Raw genomic sequence first — 27,768 nt, 5'->3', positions numbered from 1 at the left:
CACAGGCGGCGGACATGGCTACGGATGAGTTCCCATACACTCTCTATGTGGAGGGCCAGTGGGACTCACACACTCCCAAACTAAAAAACAAACTAATCATATACTTCCAGAGTAAGAAATCCGATGGAGGCGACTGCGAGGTGGAATATAGTGTTTCTGGCGGACAGACAGCAACTGTTCGATTCAAGTCAAAGGAAGGTAAGTTGCCTTTTAAAACTCTGATATGAATCACTGTAATATATAATGTAAAAGTGCTTTGTTAATATTATTACGTGTCATAGGCTATATCGAAGCATAAATATGTCGTGGAGTTACCGTGGGAGGAGTCCAATAAACGAAAGTGATATATTTTGTCTGCGTGAATATGATACTAAAAATAATAGCCTGCTTGTTAAAGCATTATGTTCTTATTTTTGACTCAGTGAGGCAGCGGGTTCTGAACAAACAAACGCATGAGCTCAAGATTGGTCAAAAAACTGTGAAAATGACTGTGAGTCTCCCGCCATCAGATGCCTCAGTTCCTCAGGTGAGGAGCCTATTTAAATTGAGTAACATGCATGGCTAGCCTACTGACTTAAAGTAAGCTAAAAACGAAACTTTGTTTTCTAGGAATCAACTTCTTCGGTCAGCACAATCGCAGCAGGTCAGTCATCCAGCTTCACAATAACGCTATTCTGCTGTCCTCTGCTGGGGCCTGTTGCATAAAACAAGTTTAACCAGGCTTATTTATTTAGGTAAAAAAAAAAATTTAGGAAACAGGCCCCTGCATTTTATATGTCAGGATACTTGCCCCACCTCAACTATAAAATGTACACTAATAACTAACAAACTAATTAACGATTTATTAATTTGTTTTTCTAAACTAAGAAATATTAATTAGTTAATCAGCTTAACTAACTTGGTAGCCTTACATGAGGTTGCATCAACAAAATAATTTTTAATTGGATTAAAAAATATTAAATATTGTCTGACTTTCAGGTTATAACCTTTTACAGTTTACTCTAGAATCCTGTATGCTGCAAAATATGCAATAATGCAAATTGTAGAACTAGTGAACTGTTACAACTTTGCTATAATATAACAGCCATCATAAATCTTTAAGTCAGTGGATTTGTGGCAAACCCACTTGTTCATGACACTAGTGTTCATTAACCAGATGATATATTGCATTGCCATTGACAACAGTGACATAACGGTTAAAGTAAATAATAAGTAAATATTTGATCAATGAACAATGCACTCAGAATCAATTGTTATGAACAGCCATGTAAGATGGGTTTCATTAAGAAGAGTTAGATGATTTTGTAGGAAAACTCTGTTTAAAAAAAAAAAAATACTTTGAAGTGTTGTTGCATTCATAATAGGCTGGATTGGTTTGAAGAGGTGAAAGGTAAAGTGAATGTGGACTTCAAAGATGAAGCATGTGTGCCTATGTACTAATGATTATCTCTGAGATTGGAAAAGATTCCCCTTGATGGATTCGATTCCAACCTTATGAATTGACTTTAGATTCCCAAAGCCTCAGAATCAGGGAATCAATTCAAACCCCTACCTAGAACAAATATGATACCCAAACTTCATAAATGTGTTAAATGAATGATAATCCTGAAATTAATTAAAATAAAAGTAATTCTGCATATATTTGTATCAGCACAGCTGACATTTTTCAAAGTAAATGAGTTTTTTATATTCAGGTGAACCACAGAGTGAAGAAGAAATAGAGGAGGATGTTGAGCAAGTTGAAGAAACGGAAGAAGATACAACCCCTAAATCAGCTGTAATCGAAAATACCCAAAACTGTGGTCAAGAGTTTCTGACAATGCTGGTGGAAAATGTGCTGAAAGGATCTTGTGCTGAGTCAAAGGACTTCGACACTGAAATAATACCAGAGATTAACTGTGCCGTGGTGACATTTTCTAATAGCAAGTGTAAGTCTTGGGTTCTGTCCCCCAACAGAAAGTACTTTTCATGCCTCTTATTAAGGTCTGAGTGCTGGTCACCTGCTTTTATTTCCTGTTACTTATATTTTATTCCATAGATGCAGAATATTTCTTGGTATCCTCTCCAAGCAATGGAATAATTAAGAAGAAAAACATGAAAGTCCGATTGCTCGAGGTGACTTCAAAGGTGAAAGCCGAAGGCTTACCTCCAAACTCAAACTCTGACTTAGTCATGCTCTATTTTGACAAATTTGCAGAAGTAGAGGATGATGGGGTAACGTTTGAAACGGATCAATCAGCAATAATAACTTTTAAAAATCCTGAAGGTACATGAAGTGGTTTGATTTGATTTATTAGTTGAATTTAATTTTGACATATACATAAACTAAACAATGTGTGCTTTTTCAGATGTGCAAAAAGTCCTCGAAGAGCAACATCAAATTAAAAAACAGCCTTTCAGAGTACTGCCATACTACGAATCACTACAAACAGCTCTATATGGTAAAGACAGACCCAACCTGAGACTTCCAGAGACATTTATAGAGAAGGTTGATAGAACTGTATGTCACCACCTAAAGGAAAACAGGAAATCCCTGGATTCAATCAAGCAAGCTATGTCCAGTCATTTTTGTGAGATGGATTTTCAGTCCTCAGCAGTTAACATCAGTCCTTCTCGATCCCTACTTAACAATGGTGCAAAGACAAGAAAACTAATTCAGACATGGAGAGAAAACGCCCTTTCTGTGTTCTTAGAATCAATGTCTAAGTTTAAATCCAACAAGCTCCACATTCATGAGGATGCATGGACAGAGATACAAACTGAAATTGAAAACGCAGTAGTGGGAGAGACTGTCACACTGGTTCCCTGTATGGATGAAGGAACGATAGCTGTAGCTGGCCTTAAAGAAGATGTGGACAGGATTGAGGGAATCCTAACAGAAACTGTTGAGAAAATCATGCAAAGAATCCAAAGAGAGAAGGGCAGTGAGATGGGTGACATCAATATGACTCCATCAGTTTATAATGTTGTTCTATGTGATGGTTTGGAGGAGCAACTTTGTGACAAATTTCCAAAAATGAACATCACATACCATGTGCACAGCCAAAAGTTAACTTTCTTTGGTCTAAAACATGAGGTGCTGGAAACAAAGAACGAAATACTGCAGGCTGTTCTTAATTTGATTCGTAAACCAATTGAGCTCCACCAATCTGTTTTAGATTTTCTGCACAAGAATGATCTAGAGGAAATAACTAGAGATATGTTTTTCAGCAAAGGAATCTATGTAGCATTAGAAGCTGATGGCAAGAGAGTTTTGCTTGTTGGAAAAACACACAAGGCCTTGAATGAAGGTGAGAAGCAATTGCTGACAGATCTGGGTCATCTTAGCTTCAATGTAGAAGATCCCAGTGTTCTAGGAACATCAGATTGGCATGACCTTGTCTCACGCATAAAAAGCACAAATGTTACAGTACAGACAGCTGTCGACCAGGTGGTGGTTTCTGGCTTTGTAGATTCCATCAACGATGTTAAGCAAGAGTTATATAATTTTGTTCAGGAAAACTCTCACTTTGAGAAAACTCTGAAATCTCACAAGACTGTTGTCGCATTCATAAAGGATCACAAAAAGCAGGAATGGTTTGAAAAGGTGAAAGGTAAAGTGAATGTGGACTTCAAATGTGAAGACATCGTGATCAGTGGCTCAAGACTTTATGTCTCTAAGTGTGTGCCTCTGTTTGAGGACTTGCTTGGATCTGTGCATCACTGCACCATGAAAATAGTTAAACCGGGGGCAAGGAAGTATTTCAAGGAGAAAAAGTTCATGTGGGTTGCATATGCCAAGACAAATATGAATTGTTTGGTCCAGTTACTAGATGAGTGTGACCACCCACGTGACATAGTTCAATCACGGTCAATAAAGTCTATTTATGAATATAAGACGCATGAAGGAATGGAGATTACAGTAAACAAAGCTGACATGTGTTCATTTCTAGTGGATGCAGTAGTCGGTGCATGCAAATCGACCCTCCTACTTGATGGAGGTTTGGCAAAGGCCCTCTCAGATGCTGCTGGTCCTAAACTTCAGAATGACTGCAACCAGATTGTCAAACGTCGGAAGCTGACAACAGGTGATGCTGTTCTCCTCGATGCAGGAGGACAGCTATGTTGCAAGCATGTCATTTTAGCAATAGGACCACATTATAACCCTTCCAATCCTCAGGAGTCCATAAAGCTCCTGAAAAAAGCTGTGAAGAAGAGTCTGAATTTGGCAGATCAAGAAAGCTTCCAGTCATTGGCAATCCCAGCCATTAGTTCTGGTGTATTTGGTTTCCCACTGGACCTTTGTGCAGACACCATTGTGAAAGCTATAAAGGAGTTCTGTGATTTTGTTGAGGGGAATACGCTGAGTAAGATTCACCTAGTTGACAATAATGAAAAGACAGTCCAAGCTTTAGAAGCTGCAGTAAAGAACGTTTATGGGGTCAGTGCACGTACCCATAGCGTGACATCTGGAAGCAGTTCAAGCAACCAGCAGCAAAACCAAAACCAAGCAAGTTCATCTCCAAGCCAACACCAGATAGCTGCACACTTTCAAGGAGCATCACAAAGTTTTCAGACAAAAGAAGGTTTAACCATCACCCTTATGAAAGGAAACATTGAGGACACAACAGTGAGTTCAATATAATTATGCATAATATAATTTGATGTTTCATGTTTTATTTGAAATATCAAAATGTCTCGAGATATACTTGATGGGGGTTGGTTTTTTTTTTTTTCATCTCCAAAATTTACAAAGGGCACTCTGCCTTTTTAGTTTTGTTAATTTTAAGTAAACTATTGGAGCTGACTAACCATCTGTAATTATCTGTTTTTGCACAGATGGACATTGTTGTGAACACTCTCAGCAGTGACCTGAATCTCAGCGTAGGCGCCATTTCAAATGCACTTTTCAAAGCAGCTGGTCCTCAGCTTCAGGTTCTGCTCAATCAGCAAGTCACAGGTTCTGCCAATAATGGAGCAGTCTTTGAAACTGCCGGTGTAAACCTGAAGAACAAACTGGTGTTCCATGCTGTTGTACCCCACTGGAATCAGGGGCAAGGAAATGAGCAAAAGGTAACACTCTTTGAATGATTTTTTAGTAGATTGATTTGTAGTTACAAATCAGATGCTTTAATGACTTTCTCTCTCTCTCTCTCTCTGTACAGGTGCTGGAGGATATCATGGATAAGTGTTTGGATCTGGCAGAGCAGCGTCAGCAGAGCTCCATTGTTTTCTCTGCCATTGGCACAGGAAACCTGGGGTTTCCAAAGCCATTGGTGGTCTGCACTATGCTGGACTCTGCCTTCAAGTTCAGCAGTAACAGAAGTTCAAAGCATGTGAAGGAAGTGGTATTTGTTCTTCATCCCAAAGATACACAAACCATTCAGGTACCTGATATGTTGTCATAACAGTATTTTTTATGTCCATATGGAGTTTCACATTCTGCATAAATTTGACTCTCGGTACAATAATGAGTTATTATTCCTTTTGTCTACAACAGGTATTCACAGATGAGTTTAGCAAAAGGTTTTTGGGTCAGTCTGCCTCAGCAAATAACCCCACACAGCCACAGAGCACAGGTGTTTAAAACTTTTTTTTTAAATTCCCCTTTTAACTTTTTCTTACCCAAATCATTGATACAATCATCTCTAGCTTACCGGTCTCAAGGTCATTTTAGTAGATGCATGTAGTCAGTCAATTCCCCTTGATATACCTTTCTATAATGTTTTTTTACTTTTGCATTTTACAATGAAATTATAGGCCCCTTCTCGAAGGTCATAACGAAATCTGGGATTCATGAGACTACAGTGGGAGGAGTAACGCTACAGGTCCTGAATGGTGATATTACTTTAGAGAAAACTGATGTCATTGTGAACTCCAGCAATAAAGATTTTACAGCGAAATCAGGTAAAGTTACGAACTCTGAATAAGTAGAAGACTTTAAATCCTTTTTATATGCCAGCTTCTCAAGCTCTTAAGCACTATAATTGATTGTTGCTTAATTTTATAAGATTAAAAGAAAAGATTAAAACGTTTTTATCTCAAATTTTCAAGGTGTCTCAAAGGCTATTTTGGAGAAGGCTGGTCCAAACATAGAAACGGAGTGCCAGCAACTTGGTGAGAATAATTTTTAATAAGAATGAAATAATAAATGTATTAAATATTATAAAGAAACTTCAGCCCACAGAAAAGAGCATGTGGCTTCTTATAATTCTGGTTAATGTGTGTTGCCAGGGGCCCAGGCTAACAGTGGACTGATAATGACTCAAGGAGGGAATTTGCAGTGTAAAAAGATCATCCACATTGCAGCACACAGCGATGCTATAAGGATCCAAAAACATGTAAGAAAGGCTCTAGAAATGTGTGCCAAGGAAAAGCTCACCTCCATTGCATTCCCAGCTATTGGAACAGGTAAGAATAAACTCAAATGTTGTTAATCTATGTCAAATAATAATAACTGTCCTTACATATAAAGACAACACATTCAGTTCAATTCAAGTTTATGTGTATAGTGGTTTTCACAATACAAATCATTGCAAAGCAGCTTTACAGAAATTCGAGTTTTAAAAATATATTTGATTATATGAATACAATGTATATGGTAGTGTTTTTTTATTATTATTATTTTTTTAAAGTCTGTATTAGTATTCTAAATAAGTGCTTATTATAAAATGTGATTTATATAAGTGTTCACCTTACATTAACTTTAGCAGCCCAAATTGTTACATTTATCTTTATATTGACAATTCAAAACTTTCACTAAAAACATAAACGCAGATTTTAGTCAAATGACTTTGTTTTTCCTAGGACAAGCAGGGTTGTCTCCGGGTCAAGTAGCTGACTCCATGTTGGATGGCATGGTGGACATGATAAGAAAAAATCCCCAGTCCACTCTGAAGCTGATCAGACTGGTGGTGTTCCAGGCCCAGATGCTCCCTGAATTCCACAAAAGCATGCAGAATCGAGAAACTGGACCTGCCAAACAAGACCAGAGTACCTGGTCAAAAATCAAAAGTATGAATCACTTTCATTTCAGCCTAATTTGATAGAACATTAATTGTAGGAGTAGCCTACTATTATGTTAATAAAACAGAATAGTTCAAGAATACATTTTCATGAGGTCATGCACAACAAAGATATCAAATGGCTAAAGATATTTCTCTATTCCAATTTTGTGTGTTTTCCAGCATATGCTGCTAGTGTTAAATCCTTCTTCACTGGATCCTGGGAGAAAGAAATAAAACAACATGGTGGCAAAGACTTTGTCATTGAAGGTGTGCAAGTAGATCCAGTGTTTTTCTCTATCTGTGGCCCATCACAAGCAGAAGTGGACAAAACAAAGCATTTCTTAGAGGATACAATCGATTGTGAACAAGTGTTCCAGTCCATCACAGACACAGCAATACTTACCCTATCAGATAAAGACCAACAGCGAATACAGGACCTGCAAAGCACTATAGATGTGACCATAAGGCTTGAATACAAAGCCCATACAGGTTCAGAAGAAATCCCTGGAAAAGCCACACTAACAGTACAAGGTCTCAGTCGAGATGTTCTAAAAGCCACTCAGGAAATCCAAGACATGCTCAAAACAGCCAAAGATGATGCCATACTAAAAAAGGAAATGGATTACACAAGTGAGCTTGTTGATTGGCAGTATGAGCAAGGTGGCCAATATAGGAGTTTTGATCAACGTACTAATTTCGATTTAGAGAAGGCCCTTGACAGAAAAGCAGACATCAGAATTTCCTTCCAAGGCCAAACTTATCAGGTCAGACTGCCTGAGGGTCCTGCGGTGAGCACCACTGGTGGAAACCAGATGAATATCAGACGCATTGACAGATTGAAAGGTATTTGCTGAATTGTACCATTTATCAATAAGAAAAAAAAAATGCATAAATATGATTTTAAAATGAATTATATTATTGTAATGCATGAAGAATGTGAATTGTATGTGATTTAAATGCACTAGAACTAATGTTGTAGATTTAACAACCACCTTAAATTACTAGATGTTTTTCTCCATTAGCTACTGAAGATATTCCACAGCATTGGGATGCAATGGCACCTAACGAGTTGCACAGAAAGTTTAATTTGCAACCTACCAGCACAGAATACATATATGTATTGAAGCACTTCCAGGCCACTTGTCCTAACAAAAAAGTCTTGAAGGCATGTGTATTATTTTATTTTATTTTATTTATCTATTATTTTCTTATTATATGCTCTACAGGATTGAACATTAAACTTTAGCTAACTGATTGACCCCCCAATCAGTTAGCTAAATATTTATTTATTTATTTCTGACAAAAGGAGGAGGAGTCAGGCAGTACCATACATTGTAAATGACCAGGAAATAAACTCATGGCAACATCACAGACAACTCCGTTTCATACCTCTATCCATTATAGAAATGTTAACTGGTTTTACTCCCGTTTTCTGACTGTAGATTGAGCGAATCCAGAATCCTGGCATGTGGAGGAACTACCAGAATAACAAAAATGTCATGGAAAAAAAGAATGGTCATCAAAACAATGAGAAAAGACTCTTTCATGGAACCAGTGAGCAGACTCTCGGTCACATTGAAAGGAGTGGATTTAATCGTAGCTATGCAGGAAAAAATGGTAAATCATTTACTACAATCACTTTCATTTTCACACTTAACCTTCCATGATTATACTTTGAAGTGGTTTATACATTTTTCATCTTACGTTTTTTTTTTTTTTTTTTTTTTTTACAGCTGCAGCTTATGGAAATGGCACTTACTTTGCACTTAATGCAAGCTACTCTTCTAGCGACACATACTCAGTGCCTAATACTCAGGGACAAAAATACATGTACTTCTGCAGAGTCCTTACAGGTGACTACACAAAAGGACAAACAGGGATGATTGTGCCACCTGCAAAAAATCCTAACTGTGACCAGTACGACACGGTTGTGGACAATTCTAATGCACCGACCATTTTTGTGGTGTTCCGGGATGATAATGCATATCCTGAATATTTAATCACTTTCACAAATTAGTCTCTGAAAATAAATCATTTTTCACAGTGAGGCAGAGGGCTTGATCACATCAGATACAATCAGGGAGATGAAGCTACCATAATGTGTCTTATTGAATCATTAAAATTTAAACCAGCTTTAATTATGGAACCTAAATGTGCTTTAATTAATTCATTTTCAGTACTTTCTATGGTAAAGTTAACGAAATTATGTCTTGTTAAAGGGATAGTTCCCCTTCAATTGCTGGTCCTCATCGACATTGTTTTCCTTCCATACTATGGATGTCAATGGGGGTCAGCAAATGAAGTGAACTATCCCTTTAATTCTGGAGATAGTTTCACTAATTTGCACAAATAACACAATCTTCAGGAACATGTAAACAAACTACACTGCAAATAAAGATCACAGAAAACTTGAGTTTGTTTTATTGTTATTTCTTACACCCTTCTACAACAAACAGTTGATACTTTTGGCATTCAAAAACATTTATAGGCACAATTTGCTATTCCACATCTTAGTTACAAATACAAAAATAAGTAAATACAGTAAATCTTCTTCAGATTTATCCAGAAAGTAGGCGTATAAAGATATATTAGGGGGAAAATATCTTAGGAACCTTGCATTCCATTATTACAACCGAAAGTAATAATAATAAGTCTTAAAATCATCTTCATAACAATATTTATATACAAAAACTCTAAATTTTATATCTGACTCTGGATCACAAAACCAGTTTTAAGTCGCTGGAGTATTTTTGTAGCAATAGCCAAAATAACATTGTATGGGTCAAAATTATAGATTTTTCTATTATGTCAAAAATCATCAGGACATTAAGTAAACATCATGTTCCATCAAGATATTTAGTAAATTTCCTACGATAAAAATATCAAAACTCAATTTTAGGAAAAATGTACCCTTATGACTGGTTTTTGTGGTCCAGGGACACAAATAACCTGGACAGAAAGGTTGAAAAAAAATATTTAAGGCCAGATCACCTTCTGTCATGTCAAGAAATTACTATATCACACACACAAAGAATTTAAGCGAAAATGAATGTAAAAAATATGTGCTCAGTTAATTTGTGACTAGTTGTATTAGTTTGTCTTCTTTAGTCCAGGGAGAGTGAGTTCATACCTGTTCATCAGAGAGAGAGAGGGAGAAATAGAAAAAAGTTAAACAAGAGTAAACCATCTGCACTATCTAACTTCAACCTTACAAAAAAAAAAAAAACAGCTGTGCAACAGAGTGCATTAATGCCAACTTTTTCAGATGTGTTGGTTTTTATGGCGAAGCACTTTATTTTTCTATTATTTTTTCCAATAAGGATTTTTTTAAAAGTCATATTTAGAGCATTATATGGCAAAAAACAAACCAACCAGCTTTGAGCTGAATACAACCTCTGAGCTCACAACAGTCTTTTAAACTTCATAAATTGTCATAAAAAAAATAGTTTTCACTTCTGGAACCCAACTGTTGCATTCTAAAAATTTAAGCTAACCACATTTGCTGTCCTTACCAATCTGTGGATCCCTTGGTCAGATCCATTTCAGACATATCAATCAAAACCTTTTAAAAAAAGAACACAATAAAAAATTTTTAGTGCTGATATTTAGAACTTTTTTTTTTTTTTTTGTATTTATGTTTTTATCCATGTCAATCCACATTCTTAAGCTATTTACCATTCCAATCTCCTTTCTCTCTCTTTTGTGAAGCATTTTATTGTTTTTTACTGCAACATCCAACTTTCTTGTTCTTGCTTCCTCCATTGACACAGCAAACTCAAATCTGAGATAGAGAATTACGTCAGAAATCTTCAAAACATTTCCAACCAAAGTTAATGCTTGGTTTTCAAATAGCCAAAAACTTTTCTAACGTCTCATTGAAGACAGGGTCCACAGTCTTCTTTTTAACCGGAGTGCGCTTGCGGTGCTTCCACGTCTGGTCAGGCAGCAGATACATGCGGACGTAAGTATCAGAGCCGCTCTCGCTGCAGGAAACCAGATCCCTAGGCAGAAAAATAAAAGGTTTTTTGAATCTTTGATCTGTGAAAATTATAACAATTAAAAAAAAAAGGAAGGATGAGCTTCTCACTTGCAGCAGCTGACAATAACAATAAGCCGCTTTCTTAAGGTGGCATAACGCAATGTGAGTTGAATCTGCCCAAAGCTGCCCTGATGATTCAGGATGGCCCTGTAATGAACATATGAACTCATTAGTTAAATCTGAAGATTTTTGTAGAACACTATTTGTACGCAGCACCAGAATGCACCTACTCTGGATAAGTGGCATTCTCTGTTAGATCGAAGCGAGAGGAAGCTATCGAGTTCTCTGACAGCAGACTGTGGGAATCGTAGCGACGCATTTGACTGGGGGTGGAAGGGGTCGAACGCAGAGCCTCTGTGCCAACAAAAGTGCTACGTCTGTAGGGAGAATACTCCACTTGGAGATCATTATAGGAGCTGACTGAAGATGGCACTGGGGCAGGAACAGCCTGTGTTCTGGAGAGTGGAGCAGATGAAACCGGTGCTTTTTCTTTCGGGTTGCTCTGTACAGGCTGAGCTGGAACTGGAGTTGGAGTTGGAGCTGGAGATGAGACCTTTGCCTTTGCCTTTGGTGGAGCGACAACCTTTGGTTCAGGTTTATCCAAGGTAAGAATCTATTCGAGACGACAGGTGTTAAGGAATTTTTGTTAACCATTATCCCGGCAAACATTACAATACTATAGGCCTTATTATAGTCATTTGTGTATTGATAAACAATAAAACACCTAAATATATGCATCAAAAACTTTCATTGTTCTTCAGCTCAGTGGTTCTAAACTGGTTGGCTTTGACTCAAGCTTGGGATGCAGATCTGTTCTGACCGGCTTGTGGATGGCAGTATAGCAAAATAAATAAGACTTTTCAAATGTAGGGAGTGGTTTCATATTTTTAGTTGTTGATGCCAAAGGCCATCACATTACATTGAACCCCTAATGTCACATGGACTATTTTACCGATGTCCTTGCTATGTTTCTGTGCGTTGATCGTGGCAATATTCAGGTTCCATCCAAAAAACCTAAGTTTTAATTAATGACAGAATTTTCTTTTTTTTGGTGAACTATCCCTTTAAATGAGTTAAAATTAGTTAATGCATTATGTATTATGAAGTAACACTGAAAATTATTTTTAGACCATTTATGAATCTATGTGAATACATTTATGTTTGTTTTTAATGTATATTCATTAAATATATATTAAATAATTTATGCAATTTGTAATGTTGATTTTTTTTGGTAAGCTAAATAAATGATACAATTTTATTTCATGATACCTAATGCATTAAACAACGTTACTGCATTCAACACTAAGGTAAAGTGTTTTTTTTAGTACTGGACTGGGCTTGTAAAATCCGGGTGCTGAAGAAAATAAAAACTCCCTCACCCTGAGAACAGCTTTAATCTTGATATGGCTGTTGGCTCCGGAGCGCTCAAGCTGAAAGCGCTGGTCCATGGTCATGTCGGATATATTGAGTAGCCGGACCAATGGAAGAGTGAGTTTGCCCAGTGAGGATTTTTTTTCGTGTTCTTTTACCTGAGGACACAGGATATAAGAAAGAGAAACATCATTTTCTATATATTAAATAATAATACCATGATTTCTTGGTGTTTGTTATATTTAATCAAGACTTGTGTATGGCTTAATAGTTCATTCTTTATGATTGCAGAATAGGTTATGGTTTTCTGATAGGTTTACCTCGACATTCAACACTTGGTTATTCACACTGTGCACAAAGAATGTGAAGCATTCATCATAAGTCGGGTCTTTCGAGGCAAACACAACCTTACAGAAAAGAAACAAACTCAGATGAAAACACGCCAGTTTCTAAATGTCTGATTCATTGCATTTAAAAACTGGGAAACAGACTGGATTAACATTAGAACTGTATTCCAAAAAGTTAAATACCTTGCTTTTTTGACTTTGCTGATCAATGGAAAGCTCCACATATGAGTTGGGATCATTCGTTTTTTTGGTGAACTGCAAGTTAAAATAAACACAAATGGAAATAAAGCTTATAGACACATTTTGATTATGTGTATTTATTCTAAATAAACATGAGGTTTGGTTCTTTGAATTGCTATGACTTTTCATGATCATGAATTCCCCTGCCTTTTTTCTTGACCTTTCCAGTCATTTGTGATTACAGGATATGGATTTCATTCAAAACAATCTAGCACAGATTTACATTAATGTCAGGTAACAATCCTTGGAAATTATTTATTTAAACTAATATGCATATCAGTGTAAAAATGTCTCCAGAGAGACACAAAAACTCCTGATTGCAATGCAGTTCACAGATGATTTAGCTAGTGGGGCAACAAATATCACATTATGCCAAGAGTCATTCTAGCAGCTGCAAAAGAAAGAAAGGAAGAAAGTGTGATTGGAGATGAGCGACACCTGCTCGACCCACCGGTCTCGCCCGTTCCCACGACTCTCAGCCCCACCCCACTCGTCACAGAAAGAAAGAAAGAAAGAACTTTTAATTTTGACTAAGGAGAGAATTCACAGAAATGCCTGCTGGAATTTTTTTTCACTTCTATGTCCTGAGCAGCAGATTACTTCACTAGTAGGTATGTTATTATGATAAGGAGACTACAACACTATGAAAAAGACAAAGAAAAAGTCCTAAGTTTCACTTTTTAATTTGCATGATAAATATGCGGCTAACTTGATTATTTTCATAGTTGAACCAGTGGTAGAAACCAGTTGAACAGGTTGCTACAATTACGGAGAAGCAGAAACTAAAACCTGCGCCTTGACTTTATCATGCTTACAGCTAAACACTATGATATCATCTCTGGAATTCTCCATATTCAGTGCAAGAAGGCTGCATTCCAAATGCATGAGTGAAATACTTTGATATCTAGCATTTTTCCCCAACAACAGAAAAAGAAGGAAAAGCCTAATGGGAGGAAGCCTAATACACAAACTTTAAGGAAAGGCTTAAAGGAATAAATCACTTAAAAACACACACAAACCTATGTTATGTGGTATTTTTATGGTGTTTATGGTGTACTTTTATGGAACCCTTTTAGAGCACCTTTTTTATAATATATATATTTTTTTATAAATCTCCATTTGTTTTTCACTGCAAAAATAACAACATACAGGTTTGGAACAACGCAAAGGTGACCAAATGATAATGTTTTTTTCATCTTTTCATTAAAACTATATATATGGAGGTTAACCATATAGTTTTGCTGGTATTGATTCTGAGAGGTTTTTGGAGGTGCTTCAATCTTGATTCATAAGGTCAAGGACAATAGTGGACATTTCTTACCCGGGATTCTTTGGGTGGTTTTCCCTGCTTTTCATTATGGGTGAATTCGCGGTGGTCTTTCTAAAGGCAACAAATAATGGTAAGTAGGTAAGAAAAAAAGAAAGAAAGAAGATATTTCACAAAATAACTAGTTCTCACATGCTGTGTTTGTTTTATGATAGGGTGACAGTTTTTTAGTCGTGCTCTAATTATACTTAAAAACTCACAGGCAGATTAGAGGCACTATCCAAGTATACAGCCAACATGGCACAAGCCAGCCCATCTCTGGTCTGAAAGGTGAAATTCAATAAAAATCCATTAAAACACCTTTACATTCATTCCAGTTGATTTTTTACAGTTAATCATAATAATCACATTGAAACAAACACACACACATTTTATTACACCACTTAAATCACAGCAGGTATTTTAACCATCTGGCACAGCATATACATTATCTAAACTATTATAATAAGCTTACCTCCTGCAGTAGTGCTGGGTTTGTGTGCAAAGAAAACCATTGCAATTTCATATGTATCTGACCATTCTCAATATCCTCCAGGATGAACCACTGCAAATCAAAGACAAAACTGGGTGAACAAAAACGACAACCAAAGTTACATTTATATTATATCACAGAATATTTTAGCACTTTTTCCAATGTACAGAGAAATTCTGATAAAATCTTTGATCAACTATTGGTTAAAAAGCCTGGCAATTTTGATCTTTCTAAAGCTCACCTTATCTAATTCTCTGTTTTTCCTCACATCCCCACAATCCAGACTGTACCTGTGGCAGACAATCCAACATCTCAGACAAAATCACATAAAATACGCAAAATAATATCCATCATCTGAGCAACCTCATCATTACCTGCCCAAAAAGTCATCGGCATCTGTGTCTTCGTCATAAAGTTCCACCTCCAATTCTTGCCCAGGAGCTTCATGAATTACAAACTATTGAAAACAAATATTATAGGGGTCATATGATGCGATTTAAATTTTTCCTTTCTCTCTGGAGTGTTACAAGCTCTTGGTGAATAAAGAAGATCTGTAAAGTTGTAAAGACTGAAGTTTCGAATCCAAAGAGATATTCAACCACACCCCCCTAAAATGGCTCATTCTAACACGCCCCCATGTCTACATCACTGTGTGGGAAGATTTGCATAACGTCCCCCAAATGTTCACGCAAAGAAAGAAGGCATAACTTTTATTCTCACTGTTGCTGCCACAGCCATGTTGTGGAGTCGCTCTATGTTTCGTTGAAAGCAAAATTACTTTATTTGGCCTTCCAAAAGAGGACACAACTAGAAATCAGTGGATAAGTAAGCGATAATGTACATGCAGCCTGTTGTTTTCTCAGAATAAACCCCAATGCGAAGCAAAACGGACATTATCCGCTGTGGGATTTACAACACGCACATTCAATCCTCTCCTCCCGAAAACACATAAAAGTAAGTCTGCGGTAAACTGGGGGAAGAGCAGAGTAAACTTTAGTTAACTACACAATCTGTATATGATATCAATAAAAACATGTCGTCAGATTATTATTTGTAAGGATCATTATTGCTGTTTACACAGACATCAGCAAATATTTCACAAACTGTAAATGTGTGTTTTTGCTAGTACTCATTTGTATTTAAATGTCTGAAACTTTAAATAAGCATTAAATTGTTGAAAACACTGAATATCTGTGATAATATGACCAGTGCTCAGAGCGTCCGATCTGGCTCTTCGCCAGCCAAAGTGCGAAAGTGGATTTAAATTCAGCAGTTTATGACGTGGCGCACTGAAAGTTCTAATCACACCGGTGTGATCGTACGCTTCAGGGACCAGCCAAGACTGATCACACCGGTGTGATCGTACGCTTCAGGATCCAGCCAAGACTGATCACACCGGTGTGATCGTACGCTTCAGGGACCAGCCAAGACTGATCACACCGGTGTGATCGTACGCTTCAGGGACCAGCCAAGACTGATCACACCGGTGTGATCGTACGCTTCAGGATCCAGCCAAGACTGATCACACCGGTGTGATCGTACGCTTCAGGGACCAGCCAAGACTGATCACACCGGTGTGATCGTACGCTTCAGGGACCAGCCAAGACTGATCACACCGGTGTGATCGTACGCTTCAGGATCCAGCCAAGACTGATCACACCGGTGTGATCGTACGCTTCAGGATCCAGCCAAGACTGATCACACCGGTGTGATCGTACGCTTCAGGGACCAGCCAAGACTGATCACACCGGTGTGATCGTACGCTTCAGGATCCAGCCAAGACTGATCACACCGGTGTGATCGTACGCTTCAGGGACCAGCCAAGACTGATCAGACCGGTGTGATCGTACGCTTCAGGATCCAGCCAAGACTGATCACACCGGTGTGATCGTACGCTTCAGGGACCAGCCAAGACTGATCACACCGGTGTGATCGTACGCTTCAGGGACCAGCCAAGACTGATCACACCGGTGTGATCGTACGCTTCAGGATCCAGCCAAGACTGATCACACCGGTGTGATCGTACGCTTCAGGGACCAGCCAAGACTGATCACACCGGTGTGATCGTACGCTTCAGGGACCAGCCAAGACTGATCACACCGGTGTGATCGTACGCTTCAGGGACCAGCCAAGACTGATCACACCGGTGTGATCGTACGCTTCAGGATCCAGCCAAGACTGATCACACCGGTGTGATCGTACGCTTCAGGGACCAACCAAGACTGATCACACCGGTGTGATCGTACGCTTCAGGGACCAGCCAAGACTGATCACACCGGTGTGATCGTACGCTTCAGGATCCAGCCAAGACTGATCACACCGGTGTGATCGTACGCTTCAGGATCCAGCCAAGACTGATCACACCGGTGTGATCGTACGCTTCAGGGACCAGCCAAGACTGATCACACCGGTGTGATCGTACGCTTCAGGATCCAGCCAAGACTGATCACACCGGTGTGATCGTACGCTTCAGGGACCAGCCAAGACTGATCAGACCGGTGTGATCGTACGCTTCAGGATCCAGCCAAGACTGATCACACCGGTGTGATCGTACGCTTCAGGGACCAGCCAAGACTGATCAGACCGGTGCGATCGTACGCTTCAGGATCCAGCCAAGACTGATCACACCGGTGTGATCGTACGCTTCAGGGACCAGCCAAGACTGATCACACCGGTGTGATCGTACGCTTCAGGGACCAGCCAAGACTGATCACACCGGTGTGATCGTACGCTTCAGGATCCAGCCAAGACTGATCACACCGGTGTGATCGTACGCTTCAGGGACCAGCCAAGACTGATCACACCGGTGTGATCGTACGCTTCAGGATCCAGCCAAGACTGATCACACCGGTGTGATCGTACGCTTCAGGGACCAGCCAAGACTGATCAGACCGGTGTGATCGTACGCTTCAGGATCCAGCCAAGACTGATCACACCGGTGTGATCGTACGCTTCAGGGACCAGCCAAGACTGATCACACCGGTGTGATCATACGCTTCAGGATCCAGCCAAGACTGATCACACCGGTGTGATCGTACGCTTCAGGGACCAGCCAAGACTGATCACACCGGTGTGATCGTACGCTTCAGGATCCAGCCAAGACTGATCACACCGGTGTGATCGTACGCTTCAGGGACCAGCCAAGACTGATCACACCGGTGTGATCGTACGCTTCAGGATCCAGCCAAGACTGATCACACCGGTGTGATCGTACGCTTCAGGGACCAGCCAAGACTGATCAGACCGGTGTGATCGTACGCTTCAGGATCCAGCCAAGACTGATCACACCGGTGTGATCATACGCTTCAGGATCCAGCCAAGACTGATCACACCGGTGTGATCGTACGCTTCAGGGACCAGCCAAGACTGATCACACCGGTGTGATCGTACGCTTCAGGATCCAGCCAAGACTGATCAGACCGGTGTGATCGTACGCTTCAGGATCCAGCCAAGACTGATCACACCGGTGTGATCGTACGCTTCAGGGACCAGCCAAGACTGATCACACCGGTGAGATCGTACGCTTCAGGATCCAGCCAAGACTGATCACACCGGTGTGATCGTACGCTTCAGGATCCAGCCAAGACTGATCACACCGGTGTGATCGTACGCTTCAGGATCCAGCCAAGACTGATCACACCGGTGTGATCGTACGCTTCAGGGACCAGCCAAGACTGATCACACCGGTGTGATCATACGCTTCAGGGACCAGCCAAGACTGATCACACCGGTGTGATCGTATGCTTCAGGGACCAGCCAAGACTGATCAGACCGGTGTGATCGTACGCTTCAGGATCCAGCCAAGACTGATCACACCGGTGTGATCGTACGCTTCAGGATCCAGCCAAGACTGATCACACCGGTGAAATCGTACGCTTCAGGATCCAGCCAAGACTGATCACACCCAGCTCTGCTCTCTCACATCTGCATATACTAGTACACAAGTGAGTTTTGCAAAAGGAATACCACAAAAGTAGCAAAAGTCAAAGTGCTAGGATTTGAACTTGTACTGCCAGATCTGAAAGGTTGTAAGTGCTGACTTGACATTCTGCAGTGAAACTTAAGTAAAGTCCAACAGTAAATATGACATAAACATTTGTATGTGTCATTTTCTTTGTGTGAATGTCATTCTACACATTTGTAACTATTAATCTACAACTTCCAATTCAAAACACAGGTGTTTTGATCATTGTCTGTGTGTGTAAATTTAAAGATTCAGCTTTTCACATCTTCAGCTGTGAGTGTAAATCTCAACTTAAAAAAACTAATTTTAATATGACAAGTTCTCACATTCAGATTTTCAACTGCTGGAGTTTACCTCCATATCAGTGCCCCGTGAGTGCTGAAAGCACATTATGAATGAAACACCTACTTTACTACATCCAATCAGATCGCGGTAGAAAAACAAACAAACCACACCCTCTGCTTTCCTCATTCAATATTCCACTTCTCTCAGAAGTACGTCAAAATATGGAACTAAAATCACAAACTTCTGGTTCACGCTGACTTTAAAAGACTCGTCACTGTTGACAAGAACCAAGAACAAATCGTGATTTTCAATGCTCAGGTAAAATTTTTAAGTAATACTACAAATCTGTATTTGACATCACGCGTAAAGCTGCTATAATTTCCACAATGAATGAATGAATGGCGGATGGTGCAACACTGTTTTGTTTACAGAAGCGTGGACAACGCTTGCGGTGTTCTCAACGTCTGTCGTCTTACTAAAATGATATAATGATATAAATACAATACAATTTAATCCCCAGGTGCTCTGAGAGTCACATCATTAGCATTTTATTGTTTAATTTGACAAAACTACCGTCATCACATACACAGCAGTTGCAAGTTCTTTATGGCAACCAATCAAAATAAATGTTTTTTTTAAAGAGAAAATATATTACTATTTAGCAGACTTAAGACTCAGTGTAACAACAATGCTACTACTACTAATAAATATTGATAATTCTTCATTTTTAAAAGAATAATTACAATGGACCCACTTTAAATTAAGTGGCCTTAACTACTATGTAGTTACATTTTAATTATTAATTTGGTACAATGCACTTATTGTGTACATACATGTTTTTACATTGTACTTATATTTGAAAAATATCTGCATATAATTACATCTGTAATTAATTTCTGTAATTACATGTATAATTACACGTTGACCCATCCCTCACACCTTAACACACCCTTAAATTTACCCATACCACCAAATCTGTCCCTAACCTTACCTGTTTCCCCCCTCAATAGCAGCAAAAAAAAAAAAAAGTTGCAATACAATATGAACACAATAAGTACATTGTATTTATTTTTTATGATGTAAGTACATAGTAGTTAAGGCCACTTAATATAAAGTGGGACCATTACAATTGTTTTCTTTTTCATTTTAACAGCATTTAACTCTATTGTCAGCACTTTCTTTGCCAAAAAATCAATGGTATTTTCATTTGACTGTGATACATTAAATTGTTTTATGCGTTTATCTGATTACCAGAAAAATTAAGAAGAACATTTTATTTGGCCCTATTATTGTTTTAAAAAAGTACCCTATACAAAAAAAGGTAAAAAAACAGGCCTTAATTTATTTTTATAAAATCGCTATTTGTAAACTAATGTTTTTTCTGTTTATTTTTTCGAAATTTCAAAAGAATTTGTATAAAAACTATATTAACTGAATTTTAATAAAAAAAATAAAAAAAAATCAAGAATCAATTTGTGAACTTGTGAATCTAATCAAATCAAATTGGGACATCTGAATCGATACCCTGTTGAGTTTATTCTGAGATGATAACCGGCTGGATGTACATTATCCCGCTTATTATACGGCTAAAAATATTAGTTTTTACCATATATGTTGAAATGAATGCTGAAGTCTTCCATTGTAACACGCTGTTGTTGAGTATTTTCAGTCACAAGATGCCGCTAGACAGTCAATGATAGTGGAATGACTTGTTAACCATATAAGTAGTACTCAGAATTCAGTACTAATTATTCAGAGGTATTCAGAATCAAGTGTTCCACAGAGCTGTGTAATACGTTTTTACAACACTGTTCCAGGCCAGTTCAATCCAAATATTCAAATATGTTCAGCACATTTTATGGAGGATGAGGATTTAATAAAGTTGGGCAGTTTAAACATTGCAAAGACAGTCTGGCGCTTCTTACTCACAGCCTGTAAGTACGTTTTTTATATTTAAATAATTTGCCACTGATGATTCAAACGTGAATTTTGAGCAGTGTAGAGTAGAGCTTGTTATCATTTCTCAGATCACAATGCACACATGGTTTTATGTTTACGCAGTGCGATACACAATAAGTAAAAAGACAGTTTAAGTCATTATAATCAGTAATTATGTCCCCACTGGACTGCAACAAATGCCTTGTTTGTAATGAGTTTTAATGTTTTTGTTTTCATCTAGTTATGTCCGGATCGCAGATTAATCATTTCTATTTAACCAGGTCACCAAATCCAACTGAATCGTTTGAAAAAAGTTATTCGATTTATAAACGTTCCTGACACTCCCTCTTACGTGAAATAAACAAATCCCGAGTTATTTAGTTACTCCTAACAGTACATTGACTTAACTGCTAAAAGAGAACCAATGATGGGATTTGCACAAGCAGAGCAGCTGGACTAAGTCTCGTCCTGCTAGGGCCGTCGCTATAACCGCAAAATTGTAATACCGCGCTATTGACAATCAAACTGCCGAGGACAGTTAGCAACCGCAGAAACAGCGGCAACCGCAGTGTTCAGTGTTTTTTTTTTTTTTTGAGGCTGTGGCCTTCTTGTTTTTTTTTTCCAATTTGTCACTGTGTATTTAATGTTAAATAAATTAATGATACAATATGGTTACGACTGTAATCTTCTCGTGAGCCATTGTAGCTTTATGGTGCTTCGTTTGTTTTGAATAGGCCGGCTGAAACGATGGGAGGCGCTCGATCTGGTCAATCTTTTTTTTGTACATCGTATACTACTTTATTAGTATAATGTTTAGTGAGTTTGGTTTTTGAAAAATCACTGTCTTAGTACATTAAGCCACATTAAGCATTTTCTTATAATGGTTTTCTATGGGAGGAAAAGGTTTAACATGCTATTAAACGAATTGCATTCATATTCAGGGCTCATCTGATTTTTTTATAGATAGTATACTTTATTAGTATGATTTCTAGTGAGTTTGGTCTGTTAATGTCACTGTCTTAGTACATTAGGCCATGTTAAGCATTTTTCACGGTAAGCATTTTAGAGTGTACCCTGTCATCCAGCACTGCTGCCCCCTCAAGCATCAGGTCGCGGAGCAACAATAAAAAGAACAGCTGAGACCCGCCGACAGTTAAGGGTAGCTGAAACCTTTGCGAAATCTGTAAAATACAGGCGTGAAAGTAACGCCTGTAAAAGTAAAGTGCGCATACCCAAGAGAGAGTGAGCAGATAACGAGCTCACGCGCTTTCTGCATGAGGAGTCCATCGACTCCAGCCCGAATCCACTGTCCTGGTGGGCCAGTGGGGACGCGATAATCAGTCTAGATTTCCGCTTCTGTCCAAAGTCGCGCGCAAATACGTGTAATACATGTTAAAACTCTTTGATTTCTTAAAAAAAAAAAATGTATTGGAAAACGCATGTTTCTGTTGCTGTTTGGCATTTAACAATAAATAAAAATGTTTTAAAACAGTTAAAAAAGCAACAATATATGCTACATAACTCACAGATAGAGCTTTGTATGCAGCAAAATCAGGATAAATTAGGTATGTAAACAAAAAAAAAACAAAAAAGTAAAATATGCGGTAATACCGCATATCGCGCTATTGAGCCTCCCATAATAACCGCAGGGGAAATTTCTTAACCGCGACAGCCCTACATCCTGCTTGGAGAAAGCATTGCAGTTTTAAGGGGCATAACATTTCCGTCATAAGCTTGAGGCATTTGGCCAATCACAACACACTGGATAGCTGACCAATCAGAGAATGATGAGCTTTGCAAAAATCTACGTGTTTCAGAAAGGCAGGGCATAGAGGAGAAACAACAATGTACATTATATGGAAAATAATGTGTGTTTTTTTTTTTTTACCTTAAACCACATAAACACATTGCATTGCACCAAATACACAAAATAATGACTTTATACCGATATATAATATATAATTACCTCATAAACTTCATTCCAGCGTGGATTCAAAGTTTCTTTGATGGTCTTTGTTTTGAATTGCTTGTTTCCGACCCTCAGCACAGTATATGGATCTGACTTGCCCTTTACAAGTCCCATCATGTGCGTGTCCTTTGCTACAAGATCCCGGGCCTCCAAAACATGGACCCGTACAACACCCTAAATATGTTCACATAGTGTATAGTGTACAGAATTTTGAAAACAGAAAGTTTTTTTTTTTTTTTTGACAGATTTTAGCAATGGGAACCAATTATTCTCAGACTTACTCGAGGAAGAGGAAACTTCATTTGGTCAACCTTGACTTGATCGATCAAAGGGATGCACATGCGATTGGGCAGAACCATGAGAGAGGCGATGATGTCCACAATGGCCGATTCTGACAAATGACTAGAGATGAAATAGAGAGTCAGATTTACATGACAATGAACACTAATCATCACATGTGTTTAATTTTTTCAGAAATCCCTGCATTTCTCAATGGCCACTAAACTTTTAAAGGTAAAATCTATCCTGGGTGACAGGAGGAGAGGCTTAAGAAGCTTTAATCTTTAATAATCCTGTCCTATTTATCCCTCACTGTACAGGAGGCTTTCATTTTATACGCATATGTCTATGTGTAAACTTTTATGACAAAATTCCATGTCCAGAAGCAATTTTAAAGAAGTGTGGCTAGCTAGTTTGGTTTTTCCATTGTTTTGTTTAACCCATCCAGCTTCAGCATGACTGAGTTGCTCTAATTTTTTTTTTTTTTTTTTTTTTTTTTTTGAATAAATGCAGTTCTTTTTAACCTTTTATTAATCAAATATATTAGACAGCAGAACTGCTTCCAACACTCATAATAAATCAGAATATTAAAATGATTCCTAAATGATCATGTGATAGACTGGATGTTACATGTGACACTGAAGGCTGGAGTAATGATGCTGAAAATTCAGCTTTGCATCACAGGAATAAATAATTTGTTAAAGCTATATTCAAATAGAAAACTATTATTTTAAGTTGTAATAATATTTCACAATATTACAGTTTTTTCTGTATTTTTGATTAAATAAATGCAGGCTTGATGAACAGAAGAAACTTCTTTCAAAAACATTAAAAATAGTAATGTTTCCAAACTTTTGGTCTGTACTGTATACATATATATATATATATATATATATATATATATATATATATATATATATATATATATATATATATATATATATATATATATATATATATTATTCATAACTACATGGAACTTTAAACTGTCTGTTGAGTCACAATCAAAAGTAATTAAAATCTATGAACATACCTTAGTCCTGGACCATCCAAAACATTAGTCATTCCAGTCCAATTGACTTGCAGAACCTGGAAATTGAATTTAAAAGGTTCATGGGTAACACTTTAGAATAAGGTTCCATTAGTTAATGTTAGTTAATGTATTAATTAACATGAACAAACAATGAATAATACTTCTATTACTGTATTTATTCATCTTTGTTAATGTTAGTTAATGAAAATACAGTTATTCATTGTTAGTTCATGGTAATTCACAGTGCATTAACTAATGTTAACAAGCACAACTATTGATTTAAATAATGCATTAGTAAATGTTGAAATAAACATGAACTAAGACTTATAAATGCTGTAGAAGGATCGTTCTTGCTTCGTTCATGTTAACGAAAGTAGTTAACTAACATTAACTAATGGAACCTTATTCTAAAGTGTTACCGGTTCATGTTTTGAACTCATGATACTTTTGTTATTTTTTATTTTTAACTGGCCAGTGGCAAGTAATGTCCATACTCACAGGTCGACGAATGAAGAACATGGTGACCCCACCTACAAGGGGTGACTGGCCAATCAGAGGCTCCAGAATTACACGTAGCATTCCCTGAAGCTGAAAGAACAAATAAACACCTTTATAGTTGTTAATTGCTCTCTTATTCAGTATTTTTTTTATACATTAAGTTGTGCTGCAAGGACTAAGTAAAGCAAGTTTATATATATGTGTGTGTGTGTGTGTGTGTCAGTATATATCATAAACAATTGTAATTCAAAGTGTTTTATACTCTTTCTTTAGTGCCAAACCAACACATTTTAATGATTTCTGAAGTACCATGGGACACTGAAATCTAGAGTTATATCTGCTGAAAATTCAGCTTTGCCAAATAAATAAATTATATTTTAAAATAGTAAAAGAGAAAACTGTAATTTTAAATTGCAATTATATTTCACAATATTTTTATATTTGAGCAAATACTGTAAATACAGTCGTGGTGAGCATAAGTCTTTAAAGACTTCTCACGGACCCCAAGCTTTTTTCAATCACTTTAGTGTAAATCAAAAACGTAGCCTTGTCTGACATAAAAGTGAACTCTTAAATTTCAGCTGAAGAAAATGTCATCTATTATCATTAAATTCAATTATTCCTTCACTAACCTGAAGGCCTTTGACTCCTACTTTGATGGCTGGTTTAACATCTGCATCAATGTCTACATCAGCATCATAACTGCAGGAGATAAAAGGAAAAGAGAGTCTTCAAATATTTCAGGAAGATAAGGAAGTAAAACCATGCATTCTATCATCAGTCATGGGTTAGCAAAATAATCTGGTGTCAAATTGAAGTTTTATGTCATAGCTCACATAATGTTGAAGTCGAGGATGACCTCTTTTGTTTCCAGCTCATGTGTGTACACTCGTACCCCTGTAATAGTTGGAGCCTGAAATGCAAATACATAATTGTAAGCTTCTGTATGACTGCTGAAATATTTATAATAATGTGCTAATACAGTCTATTGCCAGTTAGGGGCAACAAGCCTCAGATTACGGAATCGTACATTCTGCCCCATGTGAACTTTAGTAAAGGTGAAGGTCTTCAGATGGGGGCTGGACGATCTTACAGATGGCTGAATGTTATCAATGAGAAGCTTTTCCATGTACATGCCAAAGAACGGCCACGCTTGCTGAAGAATCTACAACAAACAAGCATATTACAGACATGCAAGAACAGTAAAAATACTGAAACAGTACAATGTATGACTTCCACAGGTAGACAAATTTATGAGATTTGCCAGCACATAAGAGGAGCAAATCAACATCAGGAGGCAGGAAATCTTACCTTGTTGATCCAAGCAGCCTTCTCAACCTCTGCAAAGTGAATCTATCAGAGAGAAATAAATAAATAACAGAATAATTATGAACATTTCACCACAAAATAATGGTTCACTTATCAAAAAAAAAAGAAAACAAAACAAAACACTTGTGTGCAACTTTAAGCACATAAAAAATCTACATAAATCTGTTTTCCTTTCAGCTTTTTATGAAATATGAATGAGATCATTCCCTTAAAAAATCAAAAGGATCAAAGGCCAGTTTTAATTTTATTTTGTGGTGTCATGAATATCTGTGGCCTTGAATCTATTATATCTAAATCAATTCTGAAGATCAGATGTGAAATTACCAAGATATTTTACAGAGAAGACAATGAGCAATCTAAGAACCTGAAACAGCTTGACGATTTTGGTCACAAAGGGCTAAAGGGAGCATACAAAATAAAAACTGTCTGTCTCTAACATGCTTCCAATATCTAACAGAAGCACATCTTCTGTGTTTGCTAGAAGAAAGATCATCATACCGGTTTGGGATGACACAAGGGTGAATTAATGATGGCAGAGTTTTAATTTTTAAGTGTACTACCCGTTCAGGGTTATACTGGAGTTTGTAAACATGGAATTCTTTGGAACTGTAGCAACATAAAATCAGGATACTATAAAATGATACTTTACAGGTACAATAAAATGGTTTTACAGGATAATCCATTTTACATATTTCTTTAAACTTTAGTAAAGGGTGTGTCAGATTCCTGTTTTGAACAGGGCTGGGTATTTTAATTTAGAAACTCAAGCTGACGCGTTGGTGTGTGATGTTCCCAAAGCAGCACAACAAGAAGCCACACCTCATACAGTTCAATACCATCTAGTAGGCCTATTGTTTAGATGGTATGCATATAAACAAGTACAGTTGCCTACAGTATTTCCCCACCAACATACTAATTTGTTTACATCGTTACAACTGATTAAAATACATGTTGCACAGATCACTTCAACTGAAATGATTCCAGGTCAGTAAAGAGGCCAAAATGACCACCCACCCAAGCTGGCATGTTCATGGCTTTGAGTTCAGTGCTGATCACGTCCTTCTCGTTTTCCAAAAAGTCGATGGCTGTGTCGATCCTCTGATCTTTCCACCTGCGGTTGTTTTTCCACATGGTCCACATCAGCATGATCAGAAGAATCCAGCTGATGCTGAGTCCAAGCGAGCCGGTCAGGTACACGGGATAGCACAGGACAATCGCTCTCATCATGAACATCAGGAACTCCATGATCGACTGACTGACATCTTTTACACTGAGTCCCTCTGGATCTCCAGCAGAGATGGAGGGCGCTTGACCCTCACTGGCAGCAGCGCTCATTATGTGACTCTGGAGCCTGACAGCTGAGTCTGGTTTAAAGGTCTGAAGAAGGCAGCAGAAGAGCGTCTGAATTCACATCAGAGACGCATCGCCTGTCGATCGTTGCACGGAGGGTGGTTTTCCTGACTACCTGAGATCAAATCCAACCATCAGATCGAAAGAGTAAACAAAAGATTTCCCGAGACGCGTCCAGCATCCCTGGTCACCCGTCGTGTTCACTTCATCTCCATTAAACCCACTGTGATTGTGCAAGAACTCTGTGAGGTTTTGCGAACTTCCGCGTTTCCCATCCATTGGGTTTTTACCTGCCAGCCTCGAAGTAGACACGCCTAAGTTCCACCCTTCTCTGTGTGTGA

At 38.0% G+C, this 27,768-nt stretch overlaps 2 protein-coding genes across 2 annotated transcripts; one reads left to right on the top strand and one right to left on the bottom strand.

The window, feature by feature from the left end:
* The first annotated feature begins 14 nt into the window (after window positions 1-14).
* Window positions 15-9,399, top strand: LOC127964683 (protein mono-ADP-ribosyltransferase PARP14). Its single transcript, XM_052564959.1, has 17 exons — window positions 15-198; window positions 423-526; window positions 610-643; window positions 1,695-1,928; window positions 2,039-2,266; window positions 2,349-4,609; window positions 4,819-5,052; window positions 5,145-5,366; window positions 5,480-5,558; window positions 5,740-5,886; window positions 6,034-6,096; window positions 6,214-6,390; window positions 6,787-6,993; window positions 7,167-7,829; window positions 8,009-8,151; window positions 8,429-8,603; window positions 8,720-9,399. The coding sequence occupies exons 1-17, from the start codon at window positions 15-17 to the stop codon at window positions 9,001-9,003; spliced, it is 5,439 nt and encodes a 1,812-aa protein (XP_052420919.1). The 3' UTR covers window positions 9,004-9,399.
* On the bottom strand, window positions 9,385-27,708 carry esyt3 (extended synaptotagmin-like protein 3). Its single transcript, XM_052564960.1, has 23 exons — window positions 27,092-27,708; window positions 26,060-26,101; window positions 25,779-25,913; window positions 25,585-25,661; window positions 25,381-25,450; window positions 24,749-24,838; window positions 24,251-24,306; window positions 23,220-23,340; window positions 22,936-23,112; window positions 15,157-15,239; window positions 15,024-15,072; window positions 14,765-14,854; window positions 14,511-14,573; window positions 14,305-14,364; window positions 12,927-12,998; window positions 12,717-12,803; window positions 12,405-12,554; window positions 11,256-11,638; window positions 11,074-11,172; window positions 10,856-10,987; window positions 10,662-10,767; window positions 10,499-10,548; window positions 9,385-10,116 (listed from the first exon to the last, which is right to left on the bottom strand). Exons 1-23 carry the CDS (start codon window positions 27,410-27,412, stop codon window positions 10,077-10,079), a joined length of 2,553 nt encoding a protein of 850 aa, XP_052420920.1. The 5' UTR covers window positions 27,413-27,708; the 3' UTR covers window positions 9,385-10,076.
* Window positions 27,709-27,768: the final 60 nt, after the last annotated feature.

This window comes from Carassius gibelio, chromosome B9 (assembly GCF_023724105.1).
Source record: "Carassius gibelio isolate Cgi1373 ecotype wild population from Czech Republic chromosome B9, carGib1.2-hapl.c, whole genome shotgun sequence".
Classification (NCBI taxonomy): Eukaryota; Metazoa; Chordata; class Actinopteri; order Cypriniformes; family Cyprinidae; genus Carassius; species Carassius gibelio.
The sequence above is the reverse complement of the archived record's forward strand: the minus strand, read 5'-3'. Positions and strand labels throughout refer to the sequence as shown.